Source organism: Pieris rapae, chromosome 16 (assembly GCF_905147795.1).
Source record: "Pieris rapae chromosome 16, ilPieRapa1.1, whole genome shotgun sequence".
Lineage (NCBI taxonomy): Eukaryota > Metazoa > Arthropoda > Insecta > Lepidoptera > Pieridae > Pieris > Pieris rapae.
Window position 1 is genome coordinate 7,367,792 of NC_059524.1, and position 17,496 is coordinate 7,385,287.

General features: G+C 38.3%; 1 protein-coding gene across 9 annotated transcripts in view; it reads left to right on the forward strand.

Moving 5' to 3' along the window:
- LOC110997282 overlaps window positions 1-17,496 on the forward strand; it is a 34,446-nt gene that overhangs the window by 9,893 nt on the left and 7,057 nt on the right. For 2 of the 9 annotated variants that reach the window (XM_022265350.2, XM_022265352.2), the window contains exons 1-11: window positions 2,950-3,443; window positions 6,233-6,352; window positions 7,329-7,617; window positions 9,151-9,437; window positions 11,036-11,193; window positions 11,268-12,175; window positions 12,343-12,576; window positions 13,251-13,519; window positions 14,114-14,296; window positions 16,252-16,423; window positions 16,940-17,188. In XM_022265350.2, coding sequence (XP_022121042.2) covers window positions 3,277-3,443; window positions 6,233-6,352; window positions 7,329-7,617; window positions 9,151-9,437; window positions 11,036-11,193; window positions 11,268-12,175; window positions 12,343-12,576; window positions 13,251-13,519; window positions 14,114-14,296; window positions 16,252-16,423; window positions 16,940-17,188 — 3,036 coding nt within the window. In that variant the 5' untranslated portion in view covers window positions 2,950-3,276. Of the gene's footprint in view, window positions 1-2,949; window positions 3,444-6,232; window positions 6,353-7,328; window positions 7,618-9,150; window positions 9,438-11,035; window positions 11,194-11,267; window positions 12,176-12,342; window positions 12,577-13,250; window positions 13,520-14,113; window positions 14,297-16,251; window positions 16,424-16,939; window positions 17,189-17,496 lie in introns of those variants that run through there. The other 7 variants (XM_022265351.2, XM_022265358.2, XM_022265355.2 and 4 more) reach the window with 5 other exon arrangements.

Here is a 17,496-nt window from a genome sequence, read left to right on the forward strand (position 1 = left end):
TTCATTCATAATTTATTTCTAACTTTTACATATAATTATATCAATAATGTTCTGGTAAGAGGGTTCTATTTAAAAGTTGCTGTGTCCTGTGGTTTCGTTAATCGATCGTACCGTAGTAATTTCGCGTTTTTCAAGGTTTTTTTTTGTCAGTTTTTGCCGCGCACCACCACTTTCTTCAAGAAAAGCGTGACAATTCTTAAAAGGCTGGCAACGCATTCGCAAACCTTCTGACTTTGAGTGTACATGGGCTGCGATATCACTTAACATCATTAATGTTTTATTAAAAAAAGATGTTGTCGATATAATATTTTATGAGAATTAAAAGTCGAAATTTTTAATGTTCGTGTATACAAACCTTGTCCTGATAATAACAAAATGGCAACAAAATAATTATCCACTTGATAGTGTTTGGGAGTTGTACCCACACATTTCGGCGGGTCATTTATATTATATAGATAATAGAGCGGTGATCTCTAACCGTATCCTTTACCATTGAGTCGGGCCTCTTAGAACGAATATTGCGCAATTTTATAAAGTCATTACTTGACTCATTCCCCATAAAATTGCTTAACTCACAAGAGAATCAAACTCATCAGCTTTCGTTGGAGCTGTGATGATATTGTAACTATGTTACAACAATAATTACTCGGAATGAAAGCAATATATTAACTTTCATTATCTGTCCGATTACGTGAAGAAACTCAATCGTGGACATTCTCGAGGATTGAGAGTACGTATTTAATAGATTTATAGTTTTTTAAGTACATGAAATGTTTAGGTAGTAGGTACATATATTATTGTTTTAATCATAATGTAATTCGAAACAGAATCTCGAAATTACTTTATAATGAGCTTACCTTCAAAGAACCAGTACTGATTATACATACAGTTATTTCAGAATTAGATTCTCTTTGATTCTTCTGGCTGACGTGTTCTGATTATGAGTACTAAATAAGTAATTAGCGTTATTTCAACCATCTTACAAATGCGTAGGTAGAACAATCGGACCTGCGCCTGCGACACGTTTTAGGTTATATCGAGTATGACAATGATAGTGTTAGATAGACGACTTGGGGTCCTTCAAGAAAAGAGCGTACCAATTCTTAAAAGGCCGGCAACGCACTCGCGAGCCCTCTGGCATTGAGTGTCCATGGGCGGCGGTATCACTTAAGGTGAGCCTCCTGCCCGTTTGCCCCCTGTTCTATAAAAGATAAATGCTGACTGGGATCTTGTGTGCCCGTGTATACGTATGCACACCGACGGGTTATGTAAGTTGTTTTACGAATGCGCCGAGGTTTGTCTCCAAAAAACCAGTTTAAATTGCTGTGAGAGAAGTCTTTATTCCTTTTATTAATGGCTCGCGAGTGCGCTTTATATAGAAAACAAAAACTCAAAAATGATGCCGAACCCGGCCGTGAGGGAACGACATATGTATGATATATAATATCTAACACCTTGATCGTGATACTTTATCCTTGAGCCCTTATTTGCTAATATAGTACGGTGACCTACTTTCCTATCTGAAACATATTCCTTATAAATTAATGACCAATACAATTCGCGGTAAATCAACGAAACCTTGCACAGCTATGGAATTTCCAACTATAAGATTTGTCGTTCCACATTTGGGTAGTCAATCATTGATGACGTGGAATATATATTCATGTCATATCAGAAATTGTCATTTGTCAACAACATACTAGTCGGAATTAACATTTTTCCAACGACAAATATTGTGTTGAACTTACAGAAATTACACTTCTCAAAGAAAGGGATCTATGTACGAAATTCCTATTCCTAGAATACTAAACGCTTTTTGCTCTCATGTAGCACGTAATAATAAGAAATGTTTAACATTCGCACCATAAGACCAATGATTAGTGTGTTTGTATTGCGATGCGTACGGGCATAAACAATGAGTTGTTGCAAGAGGTGATAGAACGGGTAGGGAAGCGATGAGCAGTGAGCAGCGTTGGCGGCGGCGAAGCGGAATTAGAATGAAGTGCGGTGCGCGGCCGTGTGCGTCGTCATTGCCGTGACCCACTGACACACATCGGCGGGGCCGCGCTGCCGCCCGCCGCCCGCCGCCTGCACCGATATCTGCACATGACGCGCACGATGCACGCTCGCCTTCCTCTATAGTGAGACTTCTTCACTTTTATTCATATGGTCTCTGTACTACGCTTCAATTCGCTGTCTTTTCATACGAAATTAAGCACGGCAAGTCTATCCACGACAATGACGTTGCAACACTTGAATTTACGTATTTAAATCGTGATAAATGAAAAAAAAATGCTTGAAATTTAATTAAGTTATAACACCTTTATAGTTAAATGTTATTGCCTATTCAAAATTATTCGCACAATTAAGCCTAAACCGGGCAATATCACTAAAATGAGTTATGCAATAAGTGACCTTGTTATCTAAATTGTGCACTTGACACGAATACTGTTCCATTTCACTTTCATGTCTATACAGTGTAATACACAGCTATCGTGAAGTTATCTTCGTGTCCGCTTGCCCACGATAAATGTGTTTATCTGGATTGCTCATGTACATTAATTATGCTCAATGTAATTCACTTTCTATACTTTTTCACCAAGATTAAAGAGATTCCTATTGATAGTAGGCGCCTTAAGTCTTATTTATTAATATGGTTTAGGCTCTCTTGTAATTAGGCACTTGACCATGATTTGGGATATGGCTCCTAACTCAAAACACAGTAATCTTTTTTAATTAAAAGTTCTGTTTTAATTGGTAGGATAAGAAATTAATGAATTTGATCTAATCTCTATCATTCCTAATACAGCCATTTCCATGTAAATCTCGTTTGATGTCAAGTGTCAACCTTCTGGGCTCTGGCTCTCGGAGTCGGGTCGGTGAGTGAGACGGCGGCTCGCGGTGCCGCCCGCCGTGCGAAATGTACGACAAGGATATACGTATATGCGTGTCTCGTCTTTCAGTTGACTTTCATCGTCGTTTTGTAGCGAACGTTTTGTGCGACCGCCGTCGATAGGAAATTGCATTATTTTATTAGATGCGTAATAAAGTTTGTGTTGGTTATTCGTTGGCAATAATTTTGACGACGTGAACGTTATTAATCGTTGTAACGGGCGATATTTATTAAATAAGTTGTGAAGTGGAATATTAGCGTCGCGGCGATCGTGGCGCAATGCAGTGTGTGTTTGGGTGCGAATTGAAACTGTGTACAAAGTTGATATTCGTTGACTTGTTGGACAGCGGAGGCTGTGTGCGTTTGATGTGTGGTTGGTAGCAATGTTGCCTATGCTCCAGACGGAAACCCTTCTCTTCAACAGCGTGACTCGCTCTGACGGAGCCCCGCCGGCAGCCACTCTGCCACCCTCCATGACACCAGACTCGGAGGTTGAGGAGCTAGTTGATATCTTCTTCGACATTGATGTTGCTGTTAACACGTTCTCAAGGTTGGTCTTGGTTGTGAAAGTGAGTTGATTTATTGTGATGTCAGTCGCGTCTATACCTCTCGAAGCCTGAATGTAACAACGCAAATATGTAGTAATAGTAACAAAAAATAGCATTCATAGCTAAACAATTTTAGCATTGGTATATCTGGATGTTGAAAACGTAATTGAACGTAAGCTGGGAGATAAAGTAACATAGGAGTAAAAAGATTCAAGATCAATAATAATTCACTTACGTGGGTTGGGTAGTGCTGCGAATCTTGTAGCAAAAATTTAGATCCTTTATTACTTACTTGTTACTTCGTTTTATTTTAACGACGCTATCATATTTGTTTACGTTTTAAACTTATAATATTAATTATACATTGTTGTTAATTAGCAGTAATATAAATTAATTGCATTAAGTTGCAGAAAACATTCTTAATCATGACTCTATTTGCCGGTGGAAATTGATAGATTATTAATAAAACAATTAAAACGCCAATAATGTGTTGTGCAAATGCGATTTATGATGATTGGATGATGAGAAAAGTTTATATAAGGTCTCTTGTTTATTGATGTGCGCATTTAACACTCGCTGGCACGGTGAAGGAACATCGTGATATAGGCGGCATTTCTTAGATCCAAAAATCTACCGCGTGTGTCTTGCACAAAAGGCTGATCACCTATGTATGTATGTATGTATGTGGACTCTGTTTCCGAACTTAGACGCTCAATAGGTCCGTTGTGTGTGAGGCTGATCACCTATTTGTGTATTAGGAACAGCCAGTGTTTTGTGTCAGAGATCTGCAGGCCGCGGATCCTGTTTTAAGTATGGATTTTATTAGTTCTTCACACAAACTTGTACAGTAATTAATTTATAGTAAAATAACAAATTTATAGTCTTTGGACTACTTTTATTCTGTACAATAAATACCTTCAACCCCAGTAACATATATATATTTTTTCAAATATCAGCAAGTATGCCATCTACGACTGTATATGAACTTCCTTGTTAATCACATTTTCGTTACCAAAGCAACGAAGCGTGTTGGAATTGCATCAGACTAACTAAATTAATCTATTTTTTATTACATTAAATTATAAAATTAATAGGTGATTTTGTTTAAATAACTGTACAGCCAAATTCTTTAGTGTCTCATACCCCTAGTGTGTATGAGATATTGCATTATAAACATGTCGAGTTTTTCTAAAGCGCGAGTTGCTTTGAAACAAGGCGTATGGCCGGCGCTTTTTTGGCATTACTTTTTGTTTGTTAGGTTGTCTCATAAGTGAAAGTCATACGTCGGAAATACCAAGAATAATATGGTTTTATCATGAAAATTTATTCCCACTAAGTTGGTCTACCATTGTTTAATATTACCTTTATGTTATTCAACCCTTAAGCCGCGACTTATATAACTTTGTTTAATTAGGCTTCAAGGTTTTTGTGGCCAAGTTTCCGAGAATAAAAACTCCCAAATCTCTTGTTACAACTTTGAATATCCTTGGCAACAATCAGATCTCCCTCACGACAAAATGTAATTATAATTGTTATTATGTATCGTTCATTTGTAACCGCTGCTTAGATTTGTTTTTATATACGGAAAAAATAATTCTGATGATGTCTTAAATTTATTTTTTTCATAAATGAGGGTGTATAAAGGGTGGTTTATAGCAGCCGCATGCCTGATGCCGTCATGTTGCGGGCGAGGTCCATGACGACGGGCATGTTGAGTAACAATTGAAAAAGCGAAATCTTCGATCGCGTAACACCTTCAATACTTATAAACTTTCACTGATTCGGTGTCAGTTTTAATTTCAAACTGGCCGTGTTGAATGGATTTGTGCTATCGCGTTTTCATTTTGTGTTGTTTGAGTCACAACTGCCTTATATAAAGGGAAGCTGTTATTTGCATTCCACACAATGCAACAATCAGCGTGGTGAGTTTTGGATGCCCTTAAAGTACAGTTTTCCGTATTATTTTGATGGAGCACCTATTTCTGGTCACGCTTGTGGCACGTTGTTATTCCAAACATTATTATTTCAAGGTTGCGCGTCCGTCGCGGTGAGGTTGCGTTGTGGGGCTCCTCGGCGGCCGCGGCCGGCGGCAACCGCTCTATCTCTGTCCCTCTTTCGCATCAATCATTCACTAGTCGAAATTTCGATGTTAGGAATTAAGATATAAACTAGTCTACTACATATTGTAATATAGTGTAAATGTAACTTCGAATTTATTTGTCTATATAAGTATTCAAAACTCTATATTATAAAACTCCACCCAAACCTTTTCGCACAAGTATTGTGTTATGATTATGACTCACACAATATTATACACAATACCAATTATATAAACGAAGGTTTTTTTGATACATACGCTTTAGGAATGCTACTTATGAAGGGCCATATCTACTCTTGAATGTAACATGAATAAAGTATTTTATATAAAACTTTCCTCTTATCCAAGCCAGATACTGTACTTTTGCATAGGAAATTACACAGATATCAGTGCTCTTTAACCGTAAAATGATTTGTTTATTTAGTGGCAACAGTAGATATTGATAATTTATTAATATTCAAGTTGTAGAGCGCGATATCATTCACTTAGGTACTTTAATCGTTCAAGGTCAATAGATTTGGGGCAAGCGTTTGAATCATACAAAAAATTATGTGAGTTAGTGCATTCATTCTTTACGGGTTCATGTTTCGGCATTGAAGGTGGTTCATTCCATACAATCATGAAATATCATCCGAAACACTGAACACAAGAGGTCCGCTTTAATAATAGATGATTTGTTTGATGCCTGTGTAGAGTCGAATCCTGTGACCTCCAAGCGGGAGACACATGGAGGGGCGTGCAGGGCAAGATGAGCGTGACAGCGCCGGGCAAGAAGATCAGAAAAAAGTCTGGCAATCAGCCCCAATCTCAAATGTACGTATCTTGCCAATTGGAAACTAAGATTCTACGAGATCACTTTCGACTTTCGGTTTATTCTTTTATTAATATACGGCTTGGAATTGAAGAAAATCAATTAATACTCTCATCGTCTCCACTTTATAAATAAGTAATGATCAACGACACGCTTCGATATATTTTCACTTTTAATTTCATTCTTACTTATTACATGTGTTTGATTTGCATCGTGTTTTGTCGTTTCGAAATTATTACGTCGCATAACGTTAATTGGAAAATATTTCTTTGGTTTATTTATAAACTTATTGTTGATGCTGTCTCAAGTACAATTTTGAAAACAAATTACTCAATGTTTTATGAGTATGAAATTGTTATGATTTTTGTTACTTTTGATATTATTCTCAAGAAATATTCAGAGGGTCCTCTCTCTGAATTTTTCATGCTATTTACTTGAAAAAACTCTGCTCTTTATAATTTAAATCTACTTAATATTTTCAAACATTGACTATGGTTTTTGTGCTTATGTGAATATGCAAGTATTTTATAACATCTATTATAAAGAATTTTGATAGATTCATCTGTTTCTGTGTACTTACATACAATTTGTTTTGAGAAGTGCATCTTTTTATGGATCCATTACCTTTTGTACACGTTTTGTTAACCTTTTGTTTTATCTTCGCTTATTATAAATTTAATTATAAGTTGTCATTTCTTCGAGTGCTTCAGTTCTGACGAAATTTTATATTTTCATTATTAATTTATTTGTCGTGCTTAATGCTAAGTCTAGGTTTCTTGCTAGATCGCTTAGAAACTATTAAGTAACAACTGGGTGATGATGCAGAAATGTTACGCAATAATAAAAACATACCCTGTTCGTTTAAGTTAGTAACTGGATATTTTAGTGATGAAATCTGCCGACTTTTGAAACTATTGTATTTTACTAATATGAGAAATTCTGCCAATGAATGTGACCTACTATTAACGTCTCTTTCAGAAATAAGTGCTTCAACGAGAAGCGTCGTCGTGAGCTGGAGAACGAAGTCATAAACCAGCTTGAAGAGCTGTTGCACACGTGTCTGGCGGAGGTGCGGCAGCCAGACAAGAACGGTATCGTTCGCGAGGCCACCCGCCAGATTTCGGAGGTGCTCAGTCGTCGACAGGCCTGCCCTTCCGATTGTCCGTTGCGAGCTGCGCCTGCACGGTCGCCCTTACAGGCCGGCGAAGTTAGCTCCACGCAGCAGCCGCCGGCTCATCACTACAGCGAAATTAGTACCCTAATAGAGGTAACATATCTTTGATTCTATTATTATTGTTAGCAAGTATGTAATGGCCGTTGCCACTAGATAGAAAGCATAACATAGAGTGTGAAGTATTAATAATATATCGTGGTCTGCAAGGGTTGACATTGCTATTGCTTGCATATTTGTATACTCTCTAACAGATTTTGTTAGAGAGATACTGTCAGAATATGTGTAGAGTTTGTGTGGAAGAGAACAGAAACTTTTTTTTTGATACGACGGTAATCATTTTGATACTTCACATATATTAAAAGTATATAACTTCTGTGAGCCGAGGAAATAACAATAATAATTATAATCATTTATTCAATTAAGATAATACAGATCAATTTAAGATAGCAAATAAGAATTATATTGGTTCGCCGGAACCGCTGGGCCGGTTCCTTTTCCGCAATTACTAGAGAAATTAATAATAATAATCAGTGGCGCTACAACCTCTTTAGGTCTTGGCCTCAGATTTCTGAATCTGTTTCATGATCATTTTTAAATCTAATAGCCAAGTAGGTGCCTGGATGCCTGACACACGTCGTCGACTTTTTGGGTCTTAAGACATGTCGGTGTCCTCACGATGTTTTCCTTCACCGTTCGAGCAAATGTTTAAAACGCACATAGAAAGAAACTCCATTGGTGCACAGCCGGGGATCGAACCTACGACCTCAGGTATGAGAGTCGCACGCTGAAGCCACTAGGCCAACACTGCTCTAGAAAGATTAGCTTAGACTGCTAGAGAAATTAATACTGCTGTTAAATCCAGGGTCTTGATTAGAACATAGACAGTTCAGATCATTTTCGAATATTTGCGGTATTATAACGCGTAAAAAGATACGTTTTCGCTACTACGAACTGCCCTCAGTAGTAGTATTTTTTTATTATTTGAAAAAAATTTAGTGTCTGTCTAATGAAGTTAGATACTTAGTTACATTATAAATGCACTTCTGAATATATCATATAGAGGCTAAATAATAATTAGTTTTATTGTATTAATCAATCAAGTTGATGTCAGTGTAAACAGATAATATTGCTCAGATATGACTCAATGATTCTTCCATGATGAAATGCTTATTATTATCAACACAATGTTCTAAGTAATAACTATTTTCTAGCCGCTTTGGATTTAGAGTTTTTGACTTTTTTTATTTATGTAGAAACCGAGGGTACTCCATTCATGACATGTGCTTGTAGAAAAAAATTTAGGAATAAATCAATAAATAGCTCTTATGTGCATTTTGTATTATAGCTTTTTTATATATATTATCTGCTATGGACTTTGAATCGAAATTTTGTCATGCAGTAGTGCAGTTATTCGTAAACTTACGCATAAAAATGTTGTGTCACGTATATTGGAAAATTGCATAGGAATGATGAAAATGATTTGAATACCTATGTAGCCTTTTTGCATATATTGATTATATACTGGATATATAATATGTATGTTATAAGTAAACAGTTTTTATTTTTATGATGAAACAAACAAGGTTTCAATATAGGTTTTGTAATACAAAATGGCTCAATTTTCAGGCGGTGAAGCACTACACAAGTGTGCTGGGGTTGATTTTAATGGAAATCAATTCAAAGGGGGAGATCGAATGTGTCACTGAAAATATAAAGGACCTGATTCTGGTGGAACGCACCGAGCTGTATAAGAAGTCGATATTCTCCCTTTTGCACGCCGAAGATCACGCCAAGCTGAGACCGCTGCTAAGGAACATTCAGACATTTACTTGGGGACCGACGGATCCTGAAAAGTATCAAAATATACAGGCGCGGTTCCTGGTCAAGGACTCCACTGCGACTGATGGTAGCAGGTAATGAATCTTGTTTTATTAAATAAAAAAGTGCGTGCGTACAAAGCACACATGTCAGAAGTGAGACTTCTTTGTAAATTAATTATTACTAAGGTAAAAGCCCCAATAGATGATCTAGTACCAGTATACGATCACTCCACGTACTTGTATATCTATATTCACACTGTTTTCAAACTATATTTGCTAATGATAATATTAATAAATAAAAATCTGAGTTTGCTGCAGAAAACTTTATGCGACATAATGCAATCTAAATGTTACTACTAAACGAATACATTTGTAAATTAAATTTATTTAATTAATTAAATATTTTTTTAAATATTATCAGTAAAAGTAATTTATACACAACAAAAGCTTTCTTATGTTTCTGTTTGGTTATATGAATTATTTTAAAAAAATGCCTCCGAAGATACAGATAGTCTTTATTGGATATTCCTGAAATAAAATATCTATCTCATCCTCTAGTTCTTTGTATCAACTACACTAATAAGATTAATATTAGTACCGTATCATAAATCAATAATTGATTAACTTTACTCTCTTTACAAAATTTTATTTAATTCAAGCGAATACTTCCAAACAATAATATTTTATTTACATCAAGTTTTAAATAAGTTTGAGTATTTTTAATTATTATAATTCGTTATTTGAAAAAGCAATGCATATGCAGGTTTACACAGACTGCAACAATATACTTTTTGTTGTAATATAGCTTATCAGCATGAGTAGGTATTTTGTTGCCAATAAATGTAATCTGTCGTGACAATGAATTGATAAGATCCATATTGAAATATATACAATTATCGAGATATTTAACACGAATTGGTTAATGTATTTAACTAATTAAATTATAATTTACTTCAAAATAAACTATTTAATTAGAAAAAACGGCTGCTAATTCATCGGGATGCCATGGCGACGTCGCTGGCTACGTATTCAAATAATTTGTATTGAAATGTATGGCAGATACCTCACTTGGGGAAGATTCCAGAAAAGAAAAAAACAAAAGAAGGTTTCAGTTTTTCCCGTAGTGAGTTAACTGCCATACATTTCAATACAAATTGTTTAGATACTTAGCCAGCGACGTTGCCATGGCATACCGGTTAGTTAGCGGTCTAAGACTTCTGTATTTCTGTTCAGTATTACATTCAGTATCAGTAAATACATAAAAAATGTACCCTATGTATATGGTAAAGTTATTATAAGAGTGATGAATATTTTAAGTAAGTGTTAACATGTTTTTAAATTAAAATCAATGCTGAATTTTTATGGTCCTTGTCATAATTTAAATTTATATAAATATTGTTGTGTGCAATAGAGCAGTGTTGGCCCCGTGGCTTCAGCATGCGACTCTCATTTCTGAGGTAGCAGGTTTGATTCCCGGCTGTACACCAATGGACTTTCTATGTGCGCATTTAATATTCGCTCGAACGGTGAAGGAAAACATCGCGAGGAAACCGACATGTCTTAGACTATATGTAAATGGTGTTGTTTTGTCTTACCGATTCTAAAGTACCGGTTTCTAGCATTCTGTTTCATGTTCTCGAGCATTGACCGTAGTAATAATTATGTGTGATGATACAACTTGATGGTCTTAGGTTGGCGGAGTGCGTGATCCACGCGGCGGCGGTGCGCGCGTCGCCGGCGGAGGAGGCCGGCTCCGTCATGTGCGTCATCCGGCGCTGCGACCCCGCCGCCCCCGCGCCGCCCCGCCCCGCTCTCGTCTTCAGACTCGACTGCACCTTCATCATTCTCTGTAAGTTGGATCTTGCTCACCTTCACTCCCATCATTTGACTCCAGTAGAAGTCACACACCCATCTCTTTTTCAGCTTGTGATCTCTCCGGGGTCGAGAACTGTATAAGCTCTTCTCTCTCTCTCGTGGGCACCCGCTACTTGGAATTGGTAGAAAGCGGGGATCGCGCCCGCGTGTCGGCGCACTTGCAGGAGGTGGTGTGCCGTGGCGGCGGGTTGCTGGTCAGCGAGCCCTACGCGCTGCGTCTCGGCGCCGACGGCCCGCGCTTCAGAGTCAGCGCCCAGTCGCGCCTGTTTCCCACCGCGGGTGAACCCGACTTCATCATGTCCACCAACACAGTGGTCGGCGATGACGATGACATACTGGAATCGACGCGACCTCCGCTCGGCGGGCCGCTGATGACCTCCATCGTAAATGGCGATCCCTCCGCGCCCCCACGGTACCGGTCGCCGGTCGAGCCGACGCCTGACCCGGAGCCCCAGTTCTCCATGAACGACTTCGACTTGGATCCGTGGGGCTCGACGTTCGCGATAAGCGAAGTGTCCGGCGAGGACAGTAAGGAGCGTAAGGAACCCACCGGAGAGGATGCCGGGGCTCCGCTCACGCCCCGCGCCCCCTCGACCCCGGGGGAAGGCCCGCCGACGCCCCGCACGCCTCCCACCCCGCTGACGCCTCATCCGGCGCCGCTACCCGAGAAGCCGAACCGGTTGCGGACGTTGCTCAGCTCAAAGAAGACCAACGACCCCATTTTGAAGGATCTGTTGAATCAGAAGGACGAGGAGGGCGGCGGAGGGGATTCGTCGGGGCCTCACACGCCCCACACGCCCTTAACCCCGCACACTCCGCACACTCCCGCCTCGGCGCTGTCACCGCTGCATTCGGCGCAGCCGCAGCAGCGTCATCCGCAACAGCTTCACAGCCATCAGCCTCCCACCTCTCACGCCGCCCAACATCCGGCACACCATAATAATCAGATGTTAAAGGTACGTCTGTACTATAATGTAATTATAAACCCTTTTTTTCGCTGTATAAATTTTTTTTTTAGTTATAAGAAAAGAAAGAAAGAAAGAAATTTTTAATCTGTATAATACGATCTGACAATAAATGTTCTTACTGTGTGTGGTTTGTTAAAATATATTAAAATCTGCAGCTACTGAACGACAAGTCAGATGAAGACGGTGATGACAGGAATCGCAGCTCAAGCGCACTGCTGTCCCAGCTGTTAGCGGGCGGACCGGGGGGCGGAAGTAGTAGCAGTGGGGGCAATGGGGGTCGACACGAGAACGAGTTGTACTTGGAACGCATTGCCGGCATTAAACGCAAATTCGACGAATCAAAAGCCGCCGCTATTAACCCGAAGAGAGCTACCCCAGAACACCAACAGGTATCTAAAACGTTTAACATATAGAGCATTTTTTATTTTACCAAATTTTAAGGCAATGGGATCTTCCTAGCATTGTAAGCCATTTGCCCATGGGTAATCTCTCGCATAACATCAGGTCTTTGTCATACCTCCATCCTATAAAAATTATGTTAAAATATTTTTGATTGTACCCTCTTATTCGTAAAAGGTATTTATTTCGATGTTTCTGACAGTTTATACGAGTTTAATTCGTTCCATAACATTTCTCGTATCGAAAACCAATTTTCCCCAATTAATTGAAAGACCTGTGTCACCCCAAAAACCACCTCAATTGTTTTTTAATATGAAATTGATTTCACGCGTCATCAGATGATTCAGAGCAATGATTGTAAAAAGGAATGTGATACTGTTTTGGAAATGTACAGTAAGCAAAAAAATGCGAACCCAACTTTTTCTCATAAATTCTTCTAAGCAAATAGTTTGAGGTCTAGTCTAAGGTGGGAGAAACTGTTAGTTTCTTATTAATGTTGCTTTCATCACAAAGCAAAATATCTCTCTCTCGGATGCTCATATTTCAAAACTAATATAAGATATCACTGCATTGTTTAGTACAGTATCCAAAAAAAACTACTTATTTTATTGGTAGAAACAATTACTATGAAACAGATTAGTCACGATGTTTAACTTAAATCCAGAGAACTGAAGCGATCGTTACGCAGGTAACGTCGTCGGCAGCGGGCAGCAGCACTAACAGTAGTCTGGGCAGCCCCGCGAGCGTCGGCAAGAGCGAGCTCTGCCTCAAGAACCAGATCCTGGTGTCGCTGCTCGCGCGGCAGCAGACCACGCCCCCCACTCCTTTGCCCCTCCACCCCGTCCGGGCCTTTCCCCCCCGGCAACGGCCGCCGCATCCCGCGCACGCGCCCCGGCAACATCCTCACACGCTCTCTAATATGCTGGCCGCTAAGTGAGTTTTATTTTTAGATTTACTTGGAAGATTTATAAGTATATATTGAATTGATTTTATTACAAATTATCTTCATTTCTCCTTTTTTATGATTTGTTACTTAGTAGCAACATTTTAGTAGCTAGATACAAAATTATTTTACTACTCTACAACTATTAAACTACTTCATAGATAATAGGTCATTTTTCCGGAATAAAATTCTAAGTACTAAATATTTTTTACCCATAAATAGACTCAGAATACAAAATATTTTAAAAAGTTTGTCAGACAGCAACATATTCTGCGATTATTATTGTTATTTATATAGACTGTTTAGAAAAATAAAGTCCAAAATGAGATACTGTTTCGTAGAATTAAGTATGTGCCATGTATGAAAACAATTTATAACTTATAATAAATTACTCGTAGTACTTTTGATTTACGCAATTATACTCTTAGTAAGTAAGTCTGTAATTACGATAGAGAGACTATATGAGTAATTAGCTCTCAGTGCATATGAATTCGCTTCCTAAATTTAGGCTTTTGTTGACTGATTTAAATATCATATCATCTATAATGAGTAAAATTGTTTAACTTAAAATTTTATTTTTACAGCAACCGTGGCGGCAACATGAATGGTGGTGTGGGTAGCGCCGGAGGCGAAACTGGGGGCGCTCAAAGCCATCTGCAGTTGGTACTGCAAGGGGCCCGGGGGGCCTACCCCCCGCCCCCTTCGCATCCTTCCCCCCTGCACTATGCCGCCCCCGCTCCGCATCATGGATATAATGCTCAGCCGCCGTGAGTATATTTGAGATATGGCAGATGTTAATTACATGTGATTTTAAAGTCTCAACCCAGACATCGTGAGTTCGATTCCCGGCACGAATTAAAAGTGTTTATTTAATTTTATTGATTCTCAGTGCTCTTTAGAAGTATTAAATACAATAATGAATATAAAGTTTTAAATAAGATCGTGGGTTATAAGAAATTGTATCGTATTTTGTAACAGTCGAGGTCGCGACCTTGCTAAGACTTAATTTGTCTTACAAAGGTACTGTGAAGTGTTTCTGTGTGTGTTTCTTTAATAAAATTTAGCAATTTTTCATCATATAATTAAAACGGAAATTTAAAATTAATATTGATACATTTACAAAGAAATTGTTTATTCAAAATTAAATTTCGTGTAGTCTTATAATATTTCACGATGATCAAAATTTTTGCCTTTTCTTTTTGCGTTGTCTCTCTGTCTTTTTTTGTCGTTGTCTCTTGGTCTTTCAACTGTCAGAATTTGTATCAGAATTTCCATTTAGCCCCTGCAATATACGAAAATATCGGTTGTATAATCAAGGCTGAATTACAAAATTAACGTTTGCTATTTTAATTTGTGTATAAATTAATTCTATTGTGATAGGATCACGCACTTTTTTTGCGATGCTAATCGGGGGCTTGTGTAAAGAATTGTTTTGTCAGGCAAATTTTATTTGTTGTTTTGTTTGGGAAACAAAAAAGTTATTACGTGTAAAGTAAAAAGTTTTGGAGGCTAAAAAGTTTAAATAATAATTATGAATGAAAATTGTTTTAATGTTCTATGGCAGTATATATTTTTATATAATAGATTTATATAGATTGGGGTCAACCGAATGAGATCGTTTACCATTGATAAATCAAAATTCGTTTATTCAGTTTAGATGCGTCCTAAGGCATGCTTATGAATGTGAAAAACGTTTACAAAATTCGCGAAAGAGCTAGACTACGCCATCTTTTCGTATAATCTGATAAGACTTGTTGCACCACTTATTTTTAAATTGGGCATTGAAGTGAGAAAAAAATATTTTTACTGATACTTTCTTCTGTATCGGCAATTGAACAAAGATTTTTCTTTCAACACAGTAGAGCAGTGGCGGCTTCAGCGTGCGACTCTCATTCTTGAGGTCGTAGGTACAATCCCAGCGTTTTTACTGATGGAATTTCTGGCTTTATGCGCATTTAATATTCGTTCGATCGGTGAAGGAAAATATCGTGAAGAAAGCCATCTTAAACCCAAAAAGTCGACCACGTGTGTCAAGTTGTATTTTTTTTTAACACAATAGAATTAATACAAATAGTGCTCGTCCCCATTTACTTTCAAGTTAAATGTATCAGTTAACGTACGTTTGGTTCGAGTAAAACACTCTTACTTTAGTTAATATCACGCTTATTAAATACGCTATGGTGTGATAAGAATCCAAGGTTACATTCCGCAATTTACATATTTAATTGATCATAATGCCCTCGATTTACAATGGCAGGTGTTTGCGATATGGGTAATAATTGGCGTTACTTGAAAGATCTGTTTCCATAACATATGATTGTACGATCATACTGTATTTAAGTTGTATTTATTATTGTGAAAAATCATTTGACGTAGGTGATATAAAATTAACTGAAATTAAAAGGCTCCTAGCCTGCTAACTAAAACATTATTATGGTTATAAGTCTTCTACAGATTTTTTGGCGAACTAGCTAGTTGTGGTATCAATTCGGGGGAGGCGCCCCTGGCTTCTCTGGCATATAAGACCTCCTATTGTTTATAATGGGTGTTTATGTAATTTTGGCCGACCCGTAGGCAAAAAAAATATACTAAAGTATTTGTGCCCTGTGATATATCATTAATAATTCTTTCAATATATACTGTCCCTCTTTCATACATATGAACCTATTAGTTTTGTATATCATTTTTAATTTTCTGAGAATAAATAAAATTGCATTAATAGGGGTGGCAGTACGCGTGTGCAAGGCGGAGGTAACGGGAATGACATTGAGGTGCACAGCGATAAAACGCTATCAGAGATTCTCGACGAGCTGATCGAGAACAATGAGCGGAATAGTGCGCCCGACCACACCCTTATGGATCTCGATACGCGAGCTGCCTCACATGACTACCAGGTACACGATGAAACTGAAACTTATATTCTACCATAGAAAATTATACATATAATTCTACTGTATGTGTGTATGTCACTGAACTTCTCTCAAACGGCTGGACCGATTTTAATGATTTTTTTAATATGCGTTCGGGTGAATGGTTTAGATTCACAAAAATGCCCGGCGGATGGCGCTGCAGTCGGTACTTTTATATTTTGTTTAATATCCTAATCGATTATGCAGGACGTTATTTTGTCTCGCTTCTTCTGAGAACGGCTGGATCGATTTGGATCATTTAAAAGGAAATCAGTAAATTTCGTCCTGATTGAATAAAGTTTTACCATCTGTATGATAGACCTGGCATTGCCTACATTTTGTTTCGTTTAAATAATGATTAAGAGCATTTTTCTATAGGATTTATCCGAAGTACTCTTTCTGTCAAATTTTGATTTGCGTTAAAGGACTACGGTGTAAACGAACTGTTTTTTTATCAATTAAGGCGTAAATGTCAACATTAATACTTCTCTACCGGTACAGGGCGTGAACGAAAAGAAAGCGGCGATCAACGCGATAACACAGAGTCTCATGCAGTGCGAATCTGTTAGCAAGAGCCCCGTGCCCTCAAGTGGGGCTCAATCCACCGCGCCCCCCGTGTATCCCTCGCAGAGCCCCTCGGGGCCTGGGGCTGCATTGTACGGGGCGGCACGAGCCAGGGCCTTTGTGGAGCAACATCGGGCGCGGCTGCTTCATTTGCAGGAATCCCAGCAGATGCTCGTCTCACCAGAGGTATGTTGCTTTTCGGAGCTTTGCATAACGAATGTGAAAATCATACTTAGTTACAACTGCTTGATTGTCAAAAACTTTAATAGGACGGTGTTAAACGAAGATTACTAAAATCTTTTTTTTATGAAATCGGTGAGTTGCATTGTTCATAAGAAAACAGAATGAGTCACACGAATTAAATAAAGTGTTTTTATGACTGATATCGATCGTCACTCCAAAACTGCGAACCACGACTCGGCGATCGCTTACTTACTCGTAGATTTATATGCACCCTGGACTGCAGGGGAGAAAATCCGTGATTCCCAGAAGTC